A 22,003-nucleotide genomic window follows, 5' to 3' on the forward strand; every position below is an offset into this window, starting at 1 on the left:
TATTGTTGAAGTTTGTTTAGGTGGGGCTAATATTAACTACTTTCAATAAAATACAGATTGATAGACAGATCAATAGTTTTCAGATTGTACTCGAGTACAGAAGGCTACTTGAGTAAATGTACTTTGAAGTTGAGTGAAGTAATCAGAGAGGTGTGTACGTCAGAGAACAGACAGGAGCCATATCCAATGGAATGCAAGGCTTTCCTCCTGCTGTAGCCAATCAGCAGCAGGGGGGTGTGCTCCGTCCCGCCCCGCCACTGTTCCTCCGCGCTGCGCTAAGGTCATCGCTGCCATTCGGTAACTGAACAGCCGAAGGAAGCGGAGGAGACCCGGCAAGGAAGGTGCAGGCAAGAACCAGCAACACAACCAACATGTCTCTGTCTAACAAACTCACCCTGGACAAGGTGGACGTCAAGGGGAAGCGGGTCATTATGAGGTGAGCGTTTATTACCTAGCTAACGCTGCTATTCGTGAAAAGGCTTAATTTGACAGTTAGCTAGGTAGCTAACTGGCATTTTGAGAGATGTTCTGGTCCACAAACCAAACCCTTCGTGTGGACACAGACTGCTTTACACTCCCGCAGACTTTATGTGAAGATGTTAAAAGTGACGGTGATGGTGAGTCAGTTCAGACCAACGGGCAGAGGACAGGAAGTGAACTTGGTTGGTTTGTCACGTTTTCCATCCATGTTACGTGCCCGAGAGGAGATGCTGCATGGATGCAACCCACCGCATCCGAGATGTAGTCAGAGTCAGACCTTAACATTAAAATGCATTATCACTGCAGTAATCCAACATTTTATGCTGTTATGAAATTTAATACATACGTGAGATTATTTGTGATAATATAGGGAAGCTCATCAATCACCCAGGTATTATATTTTGATTATTTTGAGTGCAAAAGCTTCAAATTAATGGCAAATTCACAATCCACATGGCCCTAAGTGATGTCTTCAAATTGCAGGAAGTGGAAGCAGGAAACACCGAAAACTGGGTCATATCTCTTGCTCAACTACTTAAACAGTTAATAATTGGTTGCTCATCAAAAGAGGAAATTATTACTCTAGTGTTAATGGACTGATTCAGCACTAATCTGATTTAGTGCCTTGCTCGAAGGCAGTGCCGTCCACATAGGTTTTAATCCCTTCCTATGTAGTCCAAGTACAATCTCTTTACCTGGAAGGATGTCGTGCTGCCTGGCTCAACAACCTAAATTAGTTTTTATGAATAAAAAGCTGCTTAACTTATCAGAAATGCAGCACTGTCAGGTCATTTCTTTCCTCTGCTCGCTTGATATTTCTTCTGGTCATGGATGAAAGTGCACTTGAAACCGACACCCTCTGTAGAAAATGTCAAAGGGCCATTTTAGTTTGCTCAGCCTGGTGATGCAATGACAGGCGGCATAGGACAAGGTTCACCGGCGGCAGCAGCCCCCCAGCTCGCCCTGCTCAGTGTTAAAAGGTCACATTCACTCTATGTTAAGTTTTTCTCTGTGCAGAGACTAACAATGAGATGATAAGTCACCGCACCTCACACCCTGGGCCTGTCATAGCTTGTTGTGTTTGTTTTATGATCTTCCAGCTTCAGACAGAGTGCATTGTGTGCAGGATCATTTGACCGGAAGGGGAGCTAGGATCATTAGCCATACAGGGTGCAGAAGTTTGTGCTAGTCCCGTGAATGTGAGAGGTGCTGGTCCAGAATTAAAAAGCAGGAAAGTGGGACGTTGCTGTAGAGACCCGGCAGTACCTGACAGAAATCTGTTCAGCAGCCAAATCCAGCAGAGGCCAAGAACTGACTTCCTAGAGAGCCATTGCACATGCTTGCTCCTCTTCTTATCATATAGTTCACAGTAGCATCGTTAAATGTGCAGTTTATTCAGCACAAGCTACTGTCTCATTGGTTGAGTTAAACTCAAAAAATGGAGCCAAAGAAGCTCCAACAAATGACAAGAAAAGTGTAAAATAGCGTTTTAAATCCTGCCACTACCATCCTGCTACTAATTACAATAAATTGGTGGTATTTCTATCAATCGATAATGAAATTAGAGCAGATAAATAGAGCCAATAACACGAACAAGTGCAGCATCTACACACTCTGATACAAGATTCAGGAGGTATGAACCTTTATAGTTGGTGTCTGATCTGCCAAAAAATGCAGAGGAGAAGAAGAATGTCAAGTTGCTGCACTTGGGTCAAATACGTCTTCACCAGTGTGGACATTTTTTACAGATTCAGAAGAAGACAACACTTTTTGCAATTTGCAAAACAGGTTCAGGAAGGAGTCTAAAATAAATGTTATTAGAGTTCCAGGCTGTTAAATCATCCATCATTCCTCACAACATGGTAGCCTTGCTAATTAACTTATTTTTAAAATTAAAAAAATGTGAAATGATCAGTTATCTTCAATCATCAAGGTTTAATTCATCCAATGAGCCTAAAGAGCAGCTCCACCTCATGAGAAAAGCCTCAGTCCAGTTTCTTTTGTTCAGTGACTTGCAGATCCACATGCAACAGATGGAGCGACATAAGAGCGGAAAACTACTGCAGTTGTTAGATGATTCTCTCTATATGGGAGCTGTTGAGCCACTGAATTGCTGACAGTGGGGTTTCAGGCTCAGACAATGGATCGCTGTTATAATTGCAGTGGGTGCAGCGTGTGTGTGTGTGTGTGCAGGCTGATCATGTGTCTCAGTACATCAGGTCCTCAGACGGAGAGGAGGGAGGTGGTTATGTAACAGCCTGGAGTACGAGGGATGCAGCATGTTCTCGTGCAGCGCTGCATGGCTGCGTATGCATCCAGCTCAGTGGGAGGGGCAGCGTATAGGCACTGATGCTGCCAGCGAAGTGTCTGAACGTGTCTGACTGTATTTTGTATGGATGCCAATAATCCTACATGTAAAACAAAGCACTGCAGCAACAAGTGAGGGGTGGATATTTTTAGCATTGATAAAGTAATATTTTCTCAATTTATTACAATTTATTTTTGTGCGGATCTTCCAACGTAAAAACTTCTCTCTCCTCCTATTAAAAAGGTTTCTTCTCCTGTCTTTGGATTGTGATCAGGAACTGCAAATCATACAGTTTAGGAGTCATTAAAGTAGTTGAATGGAGAAACACTTAATTACTCGAACCCTGCATATTAAAACAAAAAAAAACAAAGCTCATTCTACATTGGTAATGTCAGACTACATGTTCAGTTTATAGCTGAATAACTGCAGAAATGTGGGAAGTCACAAAAAAGCTTCTGTAATGCATTGAACATCTCTTGGTCTATTTCTTTCTGGTAATTAAGTTTTTTCTCTTTCAGGGTTGACTTCAATGTCCCAATGAAAGACAAGCATATCACAAACAACCAGAGGTAAAGTCCATCTAATTCTGAAGCACGCTTTCTGTTCTTAAAGTTCAAATTATTAAGAAAACTATGAACGTCTTAAATGAAATAAACGTTATCCTTTCACAAACGAAATAACCATCATGTTTTTTAGTCGGTTAGATAAAAGGTGTAAGGATTGATGGATTTACTTTTGGGTTTCATTTTTAGGGTCAAGGCGGCCGTTCCCAGCATCAAACACTGCCTGGACAAAGGGGCCAAATCCGTCGTGCTGATGAGCCATCTGGGCCGTCCTGACGGAAACTTTGTGCCTGAGAAATACTCTCTTGAGCCCGTTGCCGCCGAGCTCAAGACCCTGCTGGGAAAGTGAGTTGATGGACTGAATAACTGGATTCTCTTCTTTTAACACGTTCGGTTTACTTCTTAAAGAATAGAAATCAAGTAATAAACTTTAAATATTTATATGTATTTGTATGAGCTACCATTTGGCTTTCTAGTTCGATCCAACCTAAATTACTGCTATGATGTAAAGGAATAAATCATATCAGTGTTTCTTGGGATAATTATTTCATGATTGTCTCCGTCAGTGTCTCTTCTCATTGACTTTATTCTGCCGAGCCTGTAAGAAATCACTGCGCACACATCCTCACTGGTCCTCTGTGACCCTGCAGGGATGTCACCTTCCTGAAGGACTGTGTGGGTGCTGAGGTGGAAGCTGCTTGCGCTAACCCCGCCGCCGGATCCGTCATCCTGCTGGAGAACCTCCGCTTCCACGTCGCCGAGGAGGGAAAAGGCAAGGACGCTTCTGGAAATAAGGTGAGGCTGCCTGCAGTTTTTATCTGGTCAAGTCAAGCGTCAAGTCTGTCTGCTCTGGCTGTCAGAGAGAGAGCAGCGGACTCTGCCTCGAGTCTCTGTCCAGCAGAATTTTCTCGGTCACCTGAAGGAAAACGCACAGTCACTCCAGCTGCAGTGTCCCTCTGAAATAGCTGCGTCACCGTCTGATGATGTCATAGTCAGGAGTGGTGCAGAGGCTGGTTGTGTCTGAAATCACCTCAGAGTTTCAGCCTGAGTTTCTCCTTCATTATGCTACTACAGATGGTCTGATATAGCTACAGATCCAGACTCGGCTCCTCAGACACTGTATGACTGTTGGTCCTGGAGGGACTCTGCAGCTTTGACCTGCTGACATTTATCCTGAAGGTCAGCGGGTTGTCCTGGCTGGACGTGTTACTTTTCCTGTCCTGAGAGGCCTGACTGGTATGTGGCCTGGTGGGCTGGTTTCTACTGTACCGCTCTACTGTATCAGACAGGAAACTCTATTTTTAGTTCATTATATGAACATTTCTCAGTGACAGAGTTTAAATAATCTCACTGGTTCAGTCAAACAGAACTTAGTAAGTTTGTCCCAGCTCCATAAGTATAAAAGAGGCACCATAACAAATACAAGTATCCTTTCTAACACAGCAGGTTTTACTCTCTAACTGTATCTGTCATGAGGACTGAGGGGAAAATGTAGGAGGCAGTAACGAAGCGTGCAGCACTCCTCTGACATTTGAGCGACACTGAAGAGCTCTCTTAACCTTTTTCTGCCCTTCAGTCACACAGTCTTGACCTCCGCCTGTTAAAGTGCAGCAGGAACCTGATCCACAATGACTGACTGGTCGTACGGACACACATACTTGAACAGATGCACCTAAAGGACCCCAGAAAAGGAGCAGAAACACCTTAATTTAGTGACAAAAAACACACTGAAACATGCTTTGAATCTTTTTTTATAGAAAGATAATGAAACCGACACTGCTGTTGAAATAAAATGGAAATATGGCTTTTTATTAATAAATACTGAACACTTTGAGGACTTTAAAAAGAATAATAAAGAGAGTCCCTCGCTTAGAAAGTCGAATTGTTTTCATCTGCTTACCAGTAGTTCCTCAAATGATAACTGATCTCTTGTGAGATACAAACCTCACAGAGACACACTACTTCTTTCTTTCTGTTCGTCTCCGTCCTCCTCTCTTCTTTAAACTCTTTCCTGTGTCTTTCTGTCCCTCAGACTAAGGCCTCCCAGGAGCAGATCGACTCTTTCAGGGCGTCTCTGTCCAAACTCGGAGACATTTACGTCAACGATGCTTTCGGCACGGCTCACAGGGCCCACAGGTGAGCCAGCTGTCTGGATACAGTGGAGATTAATGGAGGACAGCATCTGTGATGATATATCAGAAATATCTGCTGGTTTTTGACTGGATTTTCTTTCATCCTCTTCCTCTGCTCCTCTTTCCTCTGCTCTTTCTCCTTCTCTCTCCCAGCTCCATGGTGGGAGTGAATCTTCCTCAGAAGGCGGCTGGTTTCCTGATGAAGAAGGAGCTCGACTACTTCGCCATGGCGCTGGAGAAGCCACAGAAGCCCTTCCTGGCCATCCTCGGAGGGTGAGAACTGTTCATTTCCACAATTCATCAAGTTTGAACTTCAAACAGTAAACAAACGACGTCAAAACAATGCCAGGAACTGCATTTGTGGTGACGTGTAGGGAAGGAAATACTGTACAATCCAGGAAAGTTGAGTTTAAATAACAGATTTTGGTGTTAAACCAATCCACAGAACTACTGACACAGGATTTTATGTCTCTGGGAAGTTAACACAATGAAAACTAGAGTGATGATTGTGAAGTAAACAGTGGAAATACAATATTTACATTACAGTCATTTACCAGCCGTTTTGTTGGAAGTTGAGCCTAGTTTGGCCTTTTTTCTGGACAAACCTCAGTTTTTTTTTCATGCAGGACTAAAGTCCGTCAGAACTCACCTTTGCCAGAACGATTGAACCCCAGCAGAACATTAATATTTTACCTCCTACACTGTGTTTTACATTGTGTACCCGGTTGGCGTGGGACTAAAATCTGCTTTACAGCACAAAATGATACCAATTTTAACTGTAGTTACATTTGATTTGAAAATAAATCTATGTTCAGTGTCTTCTCCCTCTCCTGCGGTTCAGGTATCATCACACAGCAGCTTCTTTTTAAAATACCCAGGTGACCATCCAGGAATAGAGACTGTAAGCTCATTATGTAATCTGTGGTGTCACTGTACACTCCTTCTTCAAGACACTCACTGCTCAGCTGTTAGTGCTCAGATAGAGAGCGGGCAGAGATGAGAGATCACACACAGTGTTAGCATGTTAGATAAACAGTTATATTTTTCTTTATTTATTAAAGCTCTTTCCCAGCATTATTACCTCAGAAATAGTTTTAGGGTTGTTTGGCCTATGAAGTTTAAAGTTAAATCATGTTCAGTGATAACAGCAATAACTTGTTTTCCCATGTGAGCATCAAAGCATTCAAACTGTGTTTAGACAGTGAAGGGTAACTCTGTTTCTTCTGAAAATACAGAGATCATGTATACAAGACATAAAACTACAGGCAGGACTGAAGTGGTCACAGTGTATGAAGACGGTGAAGACAAAAGTTTTAACATAATAATCGCATCAAACGCTCCCAACTTAATTAGTGTTTTCATCATGAGCTGGCAGAGCGCTGCTTCCTGTGGTTCCTTGTCTCTGGGGTGCTGCAGGTGGTTTTATAGTTTCTTGTGTTGTGGCGTCACAGCTGAATGAACACAGAGGAGACACTGGCTGAAGCTGCTGTAACAGACGCTCGGTTTAACCGAGCTGCCAGCGGCCACATGTGGGACTTGGCCTCGTGTCAGAGTCCATTTTAGCCTGAGTCCATTGTGCAACCGTCACCTCCGCTCAGCATCGAGCGGCGCAGCCAATCCCCATCCTCCGGTTCACAAACAAGAGGATGGCGACCGTTAGTGTGTAATGATTAGACAGCAGTGAAAGAGCAGAGAAATCGTGTGTTTGACGACTGTTTTTCATTAGTAAGTTGATGATCTTATTTTATGAATACTGATTTTTGGTGTGTGTGTTTGTGTGTGTGTACAAACTGTCGTTACTGACCGACATAATTAGTGTGAGTGAGTTCAGATGAAGGGGCTGGGTCAGTGGGGGTGTGTTGCTGCAGGAGCCAATCAGGTGCTGTTAAAAAGATCCTGGAAGTTCAGTTTGAGTAACCGATTAATGCTTTTGAACAGTTATCAGAGGCCAAAACACTACACAACAGTTTATTATACTATGAGTCAGTTTTACCACTCTGGAAAGTTATGATGTCGGCAACTGTTTTATCTTTCATTGTGACAGTTGTGGAGTTAATGCTTTAAAGCTTCAACAATTAATCAATCGATCGATTATACAAAGAATTATGATCTGAGGCTGTTAGTGACATCTTTTAAATAATTTCTCAGAAGGGTTTTACATTTGTTTTAATTTAAATGTCAGATTGTTTTTGTTTTTTGTGTCATTGCGGTCCTGAAATGTTTAAATCCTGGTTCAACCATGTAAAGCGCTGTTTAAATAAAGTTTATTGCTATTATTAATCAACATGAATTTAATCTCTATGTTTTAATCATTTTTCAAGCAAAAATGTCAAATAAATGACTAGTTCTAGCTTGTTAATTGTTAATTTTTAGTGCTTTTCTTTGTCTTATATGAAAGTAAACTCTGGGTTTTGGTCTGTTGTACAACCCAAAATCACTGAATGTACATCCATCTTGTTTTTTCTCTCTATATGTGTGTGTCTTATCTATACTGATGTGTTCTGCCTCTCTCTGTCTGTTTCAGAGCGAAGGTGAAAGATAAGATCCAGCTGATCAACAACATGTTGGATAAGGTCAATGAGATGATCATTGGCGGCGGCATGGCCTTCACCTTCCTCAAAGTCCTCAACAACATGGAGGTGAGGACGACGACACAGAGTATCACTGACAGAACATTTAAATCCAGCGTAAAATCACTTTATATCTCTCAAATACACATGAACCGTACCTTGTAATCCAATGTGGTTTAATCAACATTTACGTGAGATCACATGACTACGTATATTTGAAAGGTCTGTGTTTTGGTTTTCTAGGCCACAGCAGGCAAGTTTTTTTCACTAAAAAAGCTGTAAATACACACCGTACATGACCTGCTCAGCACCAAACAGCTGACAGAGAGAGGTAGCGACCAGCTGGTGAACATAGTGGAGCATTTAGCAGCTGGAGAGCCACATTTTCTCCTCAGGACTTAGATGTTAGACTTGCGTCCAGACCAAAAACAGAGCTTTAAGAGAGTGAATATTGGAAAGACAGTTATTTTTCTATTTACCTCTAAATAGCCAGTGTAAATTAGACATTTTACGGGTATTTTAAGGTATTTACAATGAACCCATGTCAGGCAAAGAAAAGTAAATCCATATTATATTTCAGGTGTTTCACAATGTCCGTGTCTTCACCACTCAGCCAACCTGCTCTCGTAATCGAGCTGCTGGACTCGCTGTTGAACGTTAGTGGTGTTCGAACAAACCTGTGAAATCTTATTGCTTTGTTCGACAGAAGAGACTGAGAGTCACGTTCACGACCCGAGTCTGACTTCTGACAGGAAGATTAGAGAAGATAAGCTTTTTGTTTAAAGGGTCAGTTCACTCAAACTACATAGTTTCCTAATTTCTCAAACAAAGATACGTGTGAGGTGAAAGGGACAGGTACATGCCGATCTTTTAAGTTAGTTATTGTTTGGCATGATGGTCAGCAGTTGAAACAGCAGCAGTATCCATGACAAACGGCTCATAGAGGTAATGTAGGTACTTTAATACACGCCCGATTGTAGTGTCAAGAATCATACTCCTCCAGGAAATATCATCATATCTGAAATCATGAAGTTTTCTTTAATTCAGTGATAGTCGTTGGTACATTCATGTGTTGTTTGCAAACAGGAGCGCCTAACAGGTAATTTGACATACTTTTAATGGTGGCGATTATAAATAAAGGCTCCAGGGTAAAATTATAGTTAAAATTAAGTTGGAACAACCCTCTTGGAGCGTGTTTATCTACCAAACAGAAGTACAACGAAAAACAATAATAGAAGTGACTAAACGCATAAATATAAACCTTTTTTAAGGTTGCACTAAAACATTTTTTGGTATTTCTGAGGCTCAGAATGGGATCTGGATAATCCACTCTTTCTGTAGTAAAAAGGAGCTCCAATAAAGTCCTTAAAAGAGCAGTCTGGAGAGATTCTGCTGATTTCTTTTTTCTGTCCTGTGAAAACCACCCTCAGTTTCATTCACCTGTGTTGTGTTGTAGTGGAGGTGGGAATCTCAGAGACTGATAACTTAAAACGTGCACAAATATCTGCATGGCCAGATACCGTTGCAGTGTGGAAATCTGTTCTTTTGTAATTTGGGTGAACTGACCCTTTAGACAAAGACTACAGTAGTTGATTCAAATCTTTTTGTGAGAAGTCAAATGTGTGTTATCAGCATGATTCTGAGTCTCTTCTGTGACACGGACGAAACAAAGCGGTTTCAAAACTCTGTTTGAACACCACCAACGTTCAATACTCCAGATTTCCAAAAGCTAACACGTCTTTTATTTTGGTGAAATTGTATTGATAATCTTTAATGTCACACAAGAATGTACATAGCCTTGTTTAACTTAGGTCTTGTAGAAAATACCACCAATCACAGAACTTTCTTACCTAGTAACTAATCAAAGAAAGATCCTGACTGGTGGGTTTGTCTGTTTTTTCTCAGCTTGATTTTTAAAACACAGACAACTTCTGGTGGTGTTGAGAAGGCTAATTTAAACCTATAAACATTTTAAATTTATGGTGAATTATCGAAAGAAACTCCTGAATCAACCACAGCACGATGTACGTGTTTATTTGTAAAATAAAATTGGGACTTATGGGGGAAACTTCTGCACATATGTTCTTAATTTTGGCTCTGACAAGATAATTTCACGTCTTTTGTGACCTGCTGGTATCTTGTCTGTTATTTGTCATTGTGCAACACATCACAAACCACCTCCTAACTCTTAAATACGTCTGCTGCGTGTACTTAATGTTACTTTTCTCTCCCGTCAGATCGGTAACTCCCTGTACGACGACGAGGGCGCCGGCATTGTCAAGGAGCTGATGGCCAAAGCAGAGAAGAACGGCGTCAAGATCACGCTGCCCGTCGACTTCGTCACCGCTGACAAGTTCGACGAGCACGCCAAAACCGGCACTGCAACCGTCGCTGCTGGCATCCCCGCCGGCTGGATGGTGAGAAGATTTATCTGGATCGCTGGCGCTGACAGATGGTCCTTCATTCATCCAGACAGAACGCATTCAAGTTGAAATCTCACTCTGTTGGTAATGTTCTCTGCAGGGTTTGGACTGTGGACCAGAGAGCTCCAAGGCCTACGCAGAAGCCGTGTTGAGGGCCAAGCAGATCGTGTGGAACGGCCCAGTCGGTGTGTTTGAGTGGGAACACTTCGCCAAAGGGACAAAGAACCTGATGGACAAAGTGGTTGAGGTGACCGGCAAAGGCTGCGTCACAATTATCGGTAAGAAAAACAACAGGGAAGCTTCTGTATCTTTGTCTCAGTCGTATTTCTTTGTTTTAATAAAGAAGTCGTCACATAAACAGGTTTTTTTCCACTATGACCAGATTTGCTGACACAATATTTAAAACTGTTCGATGCTGAAAACCACAGAAACTGTTGTTTTACAATGAAAGCCATCCTGTTGTCAGATTGTGACATACTTTTAATGTTTAAAGTGATTACCTGTGAATCTCTTGTGCGTAGGTACAGTAGGTCATTTGAATCCCGTGAGAGAACGGCGGGCTCCGTTACGAACAATAAAAACTACTAGAGCTGTGGCTAGTGAACGTAAATGACAGATTTTAAAGGAGGAAAATCTTAAAAGTGGTGATATTTTTATTGATGTTTTTGTTATTTTTTTGCAAATAAAGAGCTGTAGAATAGTTTCAGTCCTTATCCTTTAACAATTGTACCTTTTTTTTTAAAGCTAGAAAAGTTACTGATAGAATTTTTCAAACTGGCTGCTGTCGTTTATTTTACTGCATTGTACTTTAACAGGTCGTGTCTCCACCACAAACTCTTTCTTACGAGGAAGCTTTTGTTTTAAACAGAGTCCAAAACTCTCTGAAGCATTTAATGAACTCAAACCTCCGTACCTTTTGTCGACATTAAACAAAATGCTTGGCTATCGTGTCACAACTGTCAAAACAAATATAACTTGAACTGCCCTGCCGCCTTGCACAGGTCTTTTAAGATGTCGTAATAACCCTTAAAGGTGAAACATAGGACAAGGAAAGGAAAGGAAAGGAAAGAAAAGGAAAGGAAAGGAAAGGAGGATCTAAACACACACTGGCAACCAAAACCAGATCAAACTGTCCAAATGCTCAACGCTGATCATCATGAATCAAGATTCTGTTACTGCATAGCCTATTTCTCACCTCAAATGTTTTCAAAAACATTTCCGGCGACAGTTTCTCACCAGGCCGCCGTGTTGAAAAGGGAAAGGGGAAAAAAGCACTGTAAAGCTCACACAGAGGAGGTGTGACTTCATGACTCCGCTATATTTTTATGCAGCAAACAGTTGTTTGCTGCTTTTATTATACTGAAAATGTCACATATTTAACCTTTAAATCCCGTATGTTTGCTTGTGTCCAGGTGGGGGCGACACTGCCACCTGCTGCGCCAAGTGGAACACAGAAGACAAGGTCAGCCATGTGAGCACAGGAGGCGGCGCCAGCCTGGAGCTGCTGGAGGGTGAGCGGCACAAAAAACAGATCAACTCGCATCATTTCATGTTTGTGTCCTGAAGCTTGACGATGACGCTGACTGTGTGTGTCTCTCTCTGTGTCCCTCAGGTAAAGTCCTGCCCGGCGTGGACGCACTGAGCAGCGTCTAAACCTCCCCATCAGCCTGCTGGTGTGTGTTTTTGCGTGTGTGGAAGTGTGTATGTACCTTGCGTGTATGTGTGAGAGAGCTGTGTCGCTACTCAGCCAGACTGCTGTTTACTCCTGAAACCTCCTCAGTGTGCAGAAACGGCCACACCTGCCTCACCTGCCATTTAATCTCATGTTCAGTCTTTGTTTCGAAGCTGTGACTCACAGGAGGATTGTTTTCTTTCACCCGCTGTCTGTAACAAGAAGAGCCTTCTTCTGCCTTACTTTAAACACGCTGATGAAACTCATCAAGTCAAACTGCTGGGATTACAAGTCACGTGACGGCTAACGAAGACAGAAACGGATCAAATGGCTCGTTGAGGTGGAAGCTGGTTATTTTGCTCGGATGCTGACTTTTCCTGCTGAGACACTACTGTGTGTGAATGTGTGTGTTGCTACGTCACTTTTGCATAGCCACCCTGGTAACGTCACCGCACCACCCTCATACAGTATATATATATATATATTGAAACGGTTCATGTGATGTGTGCGTGTGTACCTAGACGTTATATTTTCTGTCTGTCCACACTAACTATCGCCATCGGCTCTGGTCATCCGTCTTCTCTGGTTGTTCTGACTGATCTGTTCAGGATAATAAAAACCGTCTCTGTGTAAAAACTTTTCTCTGACTGATTCTTCTTTCTCAAAGGCTCTGAATCAACAGTACAGTGGTGTCATAACACATTAGCCCAGCGTACCTGACTGTACTGACCCATGGATGTCCTCTGTGACTGCCTGACTGAAAATAATCATTCCTCTCATAGTCCACAAAAAACTTTTCTCTCTCTTTTTATTATTAGTCTTTGTTTTTTGTTTTTTTACTGTTGGCTAACAACAACAAAAAAACATTTGATACATCTATAGTCGCTTCAAGTAGCATTTTGAATACAGAACATTAACGTGTATATATATTTAGTATATTCAGTATATTTGTGGCAGAGTGTATTTTACATTATGGTATTTCTTCCACAGTTGGAGTAAAAAGTTGGCACAGGTCAGTAACATTACTGTCAGATAATCTGATATAATGTGGAGGAAGCCATTCAGTTATCCTCCTTAAAATATAAAGCTCACCAGTTCTTTAATACTTTACATTTTGACTCTATAAGCTCTTCTTTATCTCATTTGTATGCTTTTGTATTGTATATGTCTATGGGTTTATCACCACTAGATGGCAGCCTCAGTTTCCATCACAATCAGGGTCCATGAGCATTTTATTCCCACAGCTGTACATCAAACATAGCAGAAATTAAAAAAACACACTTTTACAGTTAGTTCAAAAAACAAAGTTGAAGAGAGCAAGTTGTTGTCTGCCATTTCCTGTCGCGTCGTCATCAGCACTCTCCGTTTTCATTCACATAATCAGGCTCGTCTATTGCAAAAAAAAAAAAAATAATGGTTCATATTTTACTGTCTGGTAATCTGCAGGCCTGGAAAAGTCTTAAAAGTCATTGAATTTATTCTCCTAAAACTCCTGAGAAGGTATTTAAAAGTCTTACATTTCATTGGCAACAGTTTTTAAATATATTACAACAGCAAATCTTCACATTTTATCAAACGTTATATCAAAAAAACATAAAATATAGTTTTCAAAAAAATGCTGTTTGTGACACTCACCCTCCTGCTGCTTCAGGAAGTCAGAGTTCTCGTAGTCGTCCTCGTCTGTGTGATGAAACAACAAGTTTAATGTCGGTTATTATCTTTCACATTCCTGCGACTCAGCCTGCAGTGTGACCATTAAACCTCTTATTTTTAATCAGACACAATGACTGAGCTCACCATCTGGTGACGGGAGGTTTGCATACACACCGGGACTTTCATCAGGATCTATAAAAACATGCAGAGGGCAAAAAGAAATAATCTTTGAATTCATTTTATGTCGTTTTTATTTAAGGGTACAATACAGAAGAACATGGAACAATGCTCACCAGATATCCTCTTTTTATTCTGTTCTTCATTTTCATACAGTGACATCGGGAGTGGATCTCTGAACAAAAACAAAAATATTAAACTTTTTATAAACAGATGATTAGCTGGTAAAGTTTAAACCTAATCTTGACTATTGTATGCACTGATGTGGCTCTAAACCTATGACAAAACATAAATTGTTAGTTAAATTAGATGAAAGGAGCTTAAATACTCACACATATGTGTGTTCCAGACTTCCTGTGTGAGCTGCAACAACAGAGTGAAACAGATCATAACGAGGGCCCGGCAGTGATGTATTTATATAATGATAAATACATGAAAATAAATGTTAATTCAATGTGTTTATTGTGTATCAAGTGTAAACTTACCATCTCCAATGTTTCCATAGCTTGACTGGTCAGTTGCAGCTGTAATACAAAGTGATTCAACGTGACATTAATGTAAGTTATTTTATTTGTTACACAGTAAAATCCATCTCTACTGTGACCTTCACAATCCAGGTCAGAACTTTTCCACTACTGTATAAATCTGGTTTTTCTTACACCTATTTAAAATCTCCATTTTTCATTTCTATTTATATTTTTAGTATTTTTTTTTAATTATTTTTAGTACTGTTTGTTGTATTTGCTCCTACAGACCACAGCAAATTCCTCGTATGAGAAAACTTAATTGGCAATAAAGGTAATTCTGATTCTGATTCTTAAAACTCTTGTGATGGATCATCACAACCCGATCGCCAGAGCAAATGTTTCTGCAAACCGCAGATAGGTTCAAACTTTCTTTATGTTGCATCTTTATGTTTCTTCAGGCTCCATTTTTATAATTTTGACAATGCTGTGCTTAAGGTCTCCTCATGTTTGGGCTCAAAAACCACTTGGTCGCCACTAACCCAGCTGAAGAAGTCCTGACGTGGTTTCTCAAAGCTATTCTTGAACGGCGGTCACTGAGCTCAGCAGCCTTCTGGCCAAGGTGTACCACCGCCACCACCGTCACCTTGACCTCTTGACATGAAAGTCAGCTTTTTATGTAATGTGAATGTTATCAGATGACCTCAAATGTATGTAGCATGAAAGCCAATACTGTAGTTGGTGTTGAAATCTTAGATTACATCACAATAAACTCAAAATCTTTGTTTTAAACCTTCAAAAAAAGACACAGTGAGCTCACCTGGTGAAGATTCATCACGAGTTTCACTAAAAAACAAACAAACAGATTAATTAGTGTTAGAGTGGTAGAAAAAAACACATTAAAAGCTCTTTAATTAACACATTTTATCTAATTGATACACAACTACAATTTGTGAGTTATGTGCTGGAACTATTTCTTGACAAACAGCAGCCAAGCGCAGTGACGATGGGTGAGCGGATTGGTTAATTGTTGTTTTTAAATAAACTGAAGTTTAGCAGAATATTCTAACTGGAATAACTGTTACATTTGTCTGATTAGCCAATACAGTGCGTTGCTCCATAGAGTTGTGTTAAAGTTCAGTTCTGCAAGAGTTTCGAAATGAGATTTCAGCCTGACACGCGTCAAAGTTGCTCTTCAGCCCTTTTAGATCACATCCCTGATCGTATTGTGAACTTTTCTAATAAAATATGCCAAAAAAATACAAAATAATTGTATGTATATCATGTTTTCTTCCTGTAAAAACAAAATATGACGTGCGGTTACATACTGTAGACTTGATCCAATCAATTTTAACCGGTAATGTCGTAACGTCAAACCATCAATCAAAGCTAAGATTCATTAAATCTAGGTGCTGTATCGTAGGCAACTGGACTCGTGTCACCTCTCATCCAAGAGACTTCTTCAGTTCTAACTAACTGGAGAGGAGCTGCAGGGTTTTAAACTCTGTGTGGGAGTGTCCTCACAGAGTCGTTAAGGACACGTGTGGGTCGCTGGTCAAACCGGCCTTCATGCAGGGTTTTCTAAGGCTAGGTGAGCCCAGGTGTGAATGGTTGTTAAGCTTAACAACTCTGTTTAAAAGCCTGCAGCTCCCCTCCAGTTAGTTAGAACTGAAGAAGCCCCTTGGATGAAACGTCTTCAAGAAACCGAAGTCCAGTTGCCTACGGTACAGCACCTAGATTTACCATGACCTGGATGACTGAGAACCTTCATCAACTAAGATTCATCAGTTAGCCACGTAGCGCGGTACACTGGTGTATCTTTAGATGTTCGTTAGCCTTTCGTTTCGTTCGTTATTGTGCTTTTCAACAAAGACATCACTGAGGCTGGATCTAAATTTATATTATACTAGCACGACTGTTTCTTCATTTTAGACGTTGTGTCACAGACGAGCAGCGTCGTGATAAAATTAGATTAGATGGTGTGTATTGTAATATACATACATTGTGGTTGTAGGTATCTGATTCTCTCTGGTGACTGAAAAACACAAGTCAAAGTTTGAGGATGAGAAGACAGACGGAACAAAATTATCACTCATCATCAGACACGTTATCTGAGGCTGCGGCGACGCGTTTATTTACCTGTTTTTGATCGCGTCACAGCAAACATGCTTCCCTCGCGTTGGCTGTCGAGATAAGATAGCATCTTAATGTCAACACTTTCACAAAACTTAATTCTACATCTTTATTTTCTCTTTCAAGTATGTTTGGCTTGACCCGAGGGGGTTATTTCACAATCTGTCTGTGAAATCATGTGTTTCGTGACTCATCGGTCTGTTTCACGCTTATTCAAACACTTGTGACGCGCTCGTGAAGTGTCAGGCGGCAACTTTCACTACATCTGACCTGTAAAGCTCAGAATTTAAATGTGTTAAAACATTACACTTTTTTTTCTCTCTGCTTTATTTATGAGTTTTGACAATTGAAACAAGAAACATATTTACAAAAGTAGAGGAAAAGGTAGTAAAGAAGCAGGTTGTCCGTTTGATTCTCTTAAATTCCCTCGACTAAAACTATTAAATGTGCTAGTTAGCCTCCAAACAAAAGGATCAAAGGGCCGCAATAAGATTGTAAAAGGGCCGTATTTGTCGCACGGGCCGCCAGGTGAATAGGTCGGGTCTACTTTTTTGTACTACGTACTACGTCATAATAACTAGAGTTGAACAATTAATCAAAATCAAGTTTTTTTGTGTGATAGTTTTGATAAAGTCAATGTAAGTGTAACAAAATGTCCCGGCCTACAAATCTTGTTCTCTAGATGTACGAAAACGTGTTTTTCTGGTACGGACTTCAAACAAAGGTCACGTCATCGTGGTGTTAATATTTATTTTCTGTGAAAATTAAAATTGTGATGAAAAAACATGATCATCCCCAGGAGTCAGGAATCATAAACCAATCACAATATCTGTAATCGATGTACACAACGGACACAGCTACCTGCCAACATGGCGTGAGAACGTAAAACAAAAACTTAACACTCACAATGTCTGCGGGTTGTATATCTGATGCTCCTCGTGAATGATCTCTGCAAGAAACACAGAGCAGTGAAATGGTGGCATGAGATCCTTTTAACCTGCAGTGATACTCATCACTTTGAACTACGCTGCCAAATAAATAGTTTCAGCACAGACGTGTGTGTATACGCTGTAAAGAATCAGGAATAAATATGTTAGTATTTATATATATATATATCAAGTCAGCCTCTTCTCTTTCTTTCTGTTATCTTGACGTATATCATCACAGATTATTGGCTAACTGATACAGAACTCATGATCTACGCTTCCTCCAGACCTCCAGCTTCATGCTCAGTAATAATAATGTGTCCAAATTGTTATTATTCCCTGACATGACATTATTTTATATTGACAAATATACCAGTTATTGCTGTTTTTCATATTTTGTAAAACAAATGACCAGATATTTTCTAATAATATATGCAGAATATATTTGAAGTGACAGGTTTTTAAATACATATCAGTCTTTAAGCAATATACTGGCGTATATTGTCAAATACATGGGGACGCTTTCCATATATTAAAGTTAGTTTTTTCATATATTACATTGTATTTTTCAGTATATGTATATATATATATATATATATATATATATACATATATATGTGTGTGTATATAGATAGATATATATAGATATATAGATATAGATATAGATATGATGCACTTACTGGATTTCCTTTTGCATCGCAGACAGTAGAGAAGCAGCAGATTCAGCGACACCACCGACACCACCGTCAGGACTGCAGCCAGCAGACTGGAGTTTCCTATCATACCTTAAAAGACACAGAGAAGAAAGACATGAACGACGAGATGTGACCCGAGAGTGGACCGTTACATCTGAATAACTGTCAGCCAGCTCAAACGTTAGAAGTTACTTTTCAAGTCAGTAAGAGAGGGTTGTTAAGATGACATTACCGCAGGGTTAACTGGTCAACAATCAGCAGTTCTTCACTCTTTCATGGTTGAAGTAGCTGCTGTTTTTCCTGTTAGCGCAACAGAGTGAACCACAGGATGTGGTTGGCCAAAACAAAACTGAAACACAGTTTTGTCTTCTGTTCACAGGGCTACACCTACATGCACTGACATTTAGAAGAATCACAAACCCCCAGTTAACAAATTTTTTTCATTTAGCAGTCGAGGGGCCGGGTTCAGGAAGGTGAACTGGGCCGAGTCCAGTTTTAGTAGAAAAAAACAACACCCAAACTCAGAGCTGTGTCTCTAAAGTGATTTTGTACATGTGTTGATCCGCTTTCTCTCCCATTACGTATCATTTCTTTGTCAAGCAGCTTCTCAGTCAGCACGTTTTAAAAGAGGAAACTGACTGAATTTATGTCCAGAGACCTTCAGTGATTCACTGCTGCTGCTAGCCCGGCTAGTTATTGTTATTGTGGTTGTTAGCGGTTTAGTGAAAGTCCTTTTAGACATTTTTCTTTGGTTGGCTCTAATTTAGCAGCTAACCAACACTAACTAAGGTTTCTAACTAAGCAACACTGAATCTATCTGGATAGATCAGCTTTATGCTTCTGAACGCTGAAGTTTTTCCTCTTTTCTTCTTTTATAAACCATTTAATGTCCAACCCCCCGTGGGGAAAAAATGAACTTGTGCAAATTAATTATTATTTGTAGTCTCAAATTAATAAATTCTGTACAAAAAAACATTTTGACACCTGAATTAATGAGCCACTTGGATCTAATACAGTTATTTTATTATTTTGGATGGAGATACACAGATGTTGTCTGTTCAACCTCGTTGTATTTTCTCTGGCACATTTTATTCGGAGGACTGGAACATTAAGCTCATTGTTTTGAAGCTCTGTGTGGTTTGTAGTCGTGGAAAGTAAATCTTTCCATGTTTACACCTCTCTGCTGTCTGACTGCATCACATTTTCCTTCACTCACGTTACTCTCATCTCACTCTTCATGGCGGGGGATGCTGTGCTTAAGGGCTTGATTTACACTTTATTACCAGTGTGTTTGTTTAATTACACAGTACTGATTCAACAATTACAGGCCCTATTGCTACACTCACTAAATAAAAATGGCCGTAAAGTTGAATTGACGCCTCCTTCAGCACGATTACTGTTAAAAAAGTATAATTCGACTGCATTATTTTCAGCCAGGTAGAATTAATAAACTGGCAATTTAGGAAAATCTCAAAACATTTCTTTTTCATGTACTGAAAAGTTGCACAGCCGACCTAAACAATGAGCAAATACACACATTCAGGGCTCCAGACTGACCTTTTCTACTAGTAGCACTGGTGCTTCCTCCCGAGAATGTGAGGAGCACCAGCACAAAACATAGGAGCACAACTAAAATCATCAACGCAATATTATATATTCTTATTTTTTCCTGCTCCTGACAAAAAAAAAAATCAGAGAGGGTATATTCGCAAGTGGCACTGGTGCTCGTAGCTCGCTTTGATTTTATTTGTACTGTTATTATAACTGGAGCTGCACAATAAATCAAAATATAATCGAAAATCACAATATGGCCCGAGTACAATATCCCAAATCACAGAAGCTTCAGAAGCTAAAAAGGTAAAAATGTGAGAAAACAGCATGAAGTACTGTAGTAGTGCTGCAGAGATGTCACAAACTATAAATATTGTTCTCCAGATGTAAGAAAACATGTTTGTTTCATACGGACTCCAACAAATGTCACATCATCATTAATATAAAAGGTTTTTCAATGAAAATAAATACTGTAATGTTAAAGTTAAATACTAAAACTGCTTCATTAGTTTCTCCCACATTTCACTTCATGTCAGCCTCATGTCTGTACAGTGTAGACTGTAACCACTCGATGGGTAACTGAAAAAGTACTTGTGGCATATTTTTAGTGGCATGTCCTAATAGCACAGTTTATAACAACCTTTTACTTCCTTCCTTACCTGCCAGTATACACATATATTTATTGACCTGTTCGACTCAGCACTATTTAAATGTCATTGGACGAAAACAGCAATACAGCGCTATGAAAATACCAGTTAAAGCTCTGCATTCATGATTTTAAGTATAGTACGACAGTGTACAGCATATTGTTATAGCATTGCACTATTATTACATGTGCATTAAATAAAGTGCATTTCAATATTTTTCTGATATTTTAATTTAGGTGGTGAGGTTAATCTATAAAAAATGGTCATGTCGTTTTAAAAATCGTCATCTTCTAAGCAACTAATACAACTAACACATAAATGTAGTAGAGTAAAAGGTTTATGGCGCTCTTAGATGTAGGCTAGTAAAATCAAGAGTCTTAAGTAAAGTAGAATACCTAAAAATTGTTTTGAAGTAATTTAATTTACCTTTGTTCGAGGTTTTTTATGACCCAAACGAAATATTTTATCTGAGGACACAGTACAAAAATACATAATATTATTCAAACTTCTACAGAAACATTTATAAGTATATGGTAAGTCCTTTACAGGAAACTGATATTGTCCGTAACATCCTCTAAAATCATCACAATGTCACTGATCACGTGTAAATTTGTCTATAACATCCACAATGCAAAGCTTTAATTCACTACCAGAATATCTTTTGTTCTGTTTTACCTTCAGTGGTCCGGCTGCCTTCATTCTTCTACAGTATCAGATGGCAGCAGCAGAACAAGCTGTGTTTCCTCTTTCAACACCTCACCACATCCGTCACCATTCAAGACCTCCCTGAAGCACAGTCTCCGTGTGGTTTGAAGTGGACACAGAAACATCACGCTAATGCAATGCTTATGATGTTTAGTATTTTCATTTAAGACACAAGATGTTTAGTGGTGTTATAAAGTGAACAGTATATGTTGTTGTATGTCACTTTTCTGATCTTTAAAGACAAAATGCAGTAGATGACATAGGCTTTCTGACAGAGTTAGACTAAAGCTAGTTTGAGCAAGTTGGTGACATTTAGTGTAACACAATTAACCCACTTGTTCTTGTATTGTGGAATTGTAAAATCAAATTTAAATACTCCTAGCTGAAATTTTAAATCAAAATGGGGGAAGGGGATAAACAAAACTAGCTAATGTTTCTATAAGCTAACTCGCTAAATATTACCGGAGTAGGCTAGCATCCAACCAGTGGAGTTTAGATGATTTCATGTGGTTGAACTACCTTTTAATCACATACGTTAATGTATTTAATTAATCACTGATTTATTTAAGTAGCTCTTTATTGAGTTTGTCACACAGTACAAATACAACAGTAGCTAAAACTAAACACTAAATTATAATGGGGGGAGGGGGAACAACAAAACTAGCTTGTGTTTCTATAAGCTAACTTGCTAAACATTAGCGGAGTAGGCTAGTATCTAATCAGTGGAATTTAGATAATTTAATGTGGTTGAACTACTTTAAATCACATACGTTAATGTATTTAATTAATCATGGACTTATTTAAGTAGCTCTTTATTAGGTTTGTCACACAATATAAATAGTAGGCTAGCTAAAACATAAAGAGTCTAGACCTGCTCCAAGTGGAAAGTGTCATTAGATGTTTG

At 39.7% G+C, this 22,003-nt stretch overlaps 2 protein-coding genes across 3 annotated transcripts; one reads left to right on the forward strand and one right to left on the reverse strand.

Moving 5' to 3' along the window:
* The first annotated feature begins 276 nt into the window (after window positions 1-276).
* On the forward strand, window positions 277-12,788 carry pgk1 (phosphoglycerate kinase 1). Its single transcript, XM_084374231.1, has 11 exons — window positions 277-436; window positions 3,307-3,357; window positions 3,541-3,696; window positions 4,002-4,146; window positions 5,384-5,487; window positions 5,637-5,756; window positions 8,008-8,122; window positions 10,291-10,470; window positions 10,577-10,754; window positions 11,889-11,987; window positions 12,089-12,788. Exons 1-11 carry the CDS (start codon window positions 372-374, stop codon window positions 12,127-12,129), a joined length of 1,254 nt encoding a protein of 417 aa, XP_084230357.1. The 5' UTR covers window positions 277-371; the 3' UTR covers window positions 12,130-12,788.
* A 244-nt stretch (window positions 12,789-13,032) lies between these two features.
* LOC311269304 (uncharacterized protein) lies at window positions 13,033-21,216 on the reverse strand. Of its 2 annotated transcripts, none has more exons than XM_084373378.1 (12): window positions 21,070-21,216; window positions 18,182-18,286; window positions 17,482-17,524; window positions 16,582-16,625; window positions 16,444-16,477; window positions 15,263-15,288; window positions 14,464-14,502; window positions 14,311-14,341; window positions 14,095-14,153; window positions 13,946-13,993; window positions 13,784-13,828; window positions 13,033-13,538 (listed from the first exon to the last, which is right to left on the reverse strand). In XM_084373378.1, the coding sequence occupies exons 2-12, from the start codon at window positions 18,282-18,284 to the stop codon at window positions 13,501-13,503; spliced, it is 510 nt and encodes a 169-aa protein (XP_084229504.1). In that variant the 5' UTR covers window positions 18,285-18,286; window positions 21,070-21,216; the 3' UTR covers window positions 13,033-13,500. The 2 variants fall into 2 exon arrangements, with proteins under 2 accessions (XP_084229504.1, XP_084229505.1); XM_084373379.1 differs by lacking the exon at window positions 21,070-21,216 and adding an exon at window positions 18,429-18,509.
* Window positions 21,217-22,003: the final 787 nt, after the last annotated feature.

This window comes from Pagrus pagrus (assembly GCF_965226575.1).
Source record: "Pagrus pagrus genome assembly, chromosome: 14".
NCBI lineage: Eukaryota > Metazoa > Chordata > Actinopteri > Spariformes > Sparidae > Pagrus > Pagrus pagrus.

Bases quoted from the DNA above. Each gene is read 5' to 3' on its own strand.
- pgk1 (XM_084374231.1), top strand. From the start codon at position 372: ATGTCTCTGTCTAACAAACTCACCCTGGACAAGGTGGACGTCAAGGGG. The intron at 3,358-3,540 runs GTAAAGTCCATC...TTTCATTTTTAG, and splicing joins CATATCACAAACAACCAGAG to GGTCAAGGCGGCCGTTCCCA. The intron at 11,988-12,088 runs GTGAGCGGCACA...TGTGTCCCTCAG, and splicing joins CAGCCTGGAGCTGCTGGAGG to GTAAAGTCCTGCCCGGCGTG.
- LOC311269304 (XM_084373378.1), bottom strand. From the start codon at position 18,284: ATGATAGGAAACTCCAGTCTGCTGGCTGCAGTCCTGACGGTGGTGTCG. The intron at 16,626-17,481 runs GTGAGTGTTAAG...TTATCTCGACAG, and splicing joins ATATACAACCCGCAGACATT to CCAACGCGAGGGAAGCATGT. The intron at 16,478-16,581 runs GTAAATAAACGC...TGTGTTTTTCAG, and splicing joins TGTGACGCGATCAAAAACAG to TCACCAGAGAGAATCAGATA.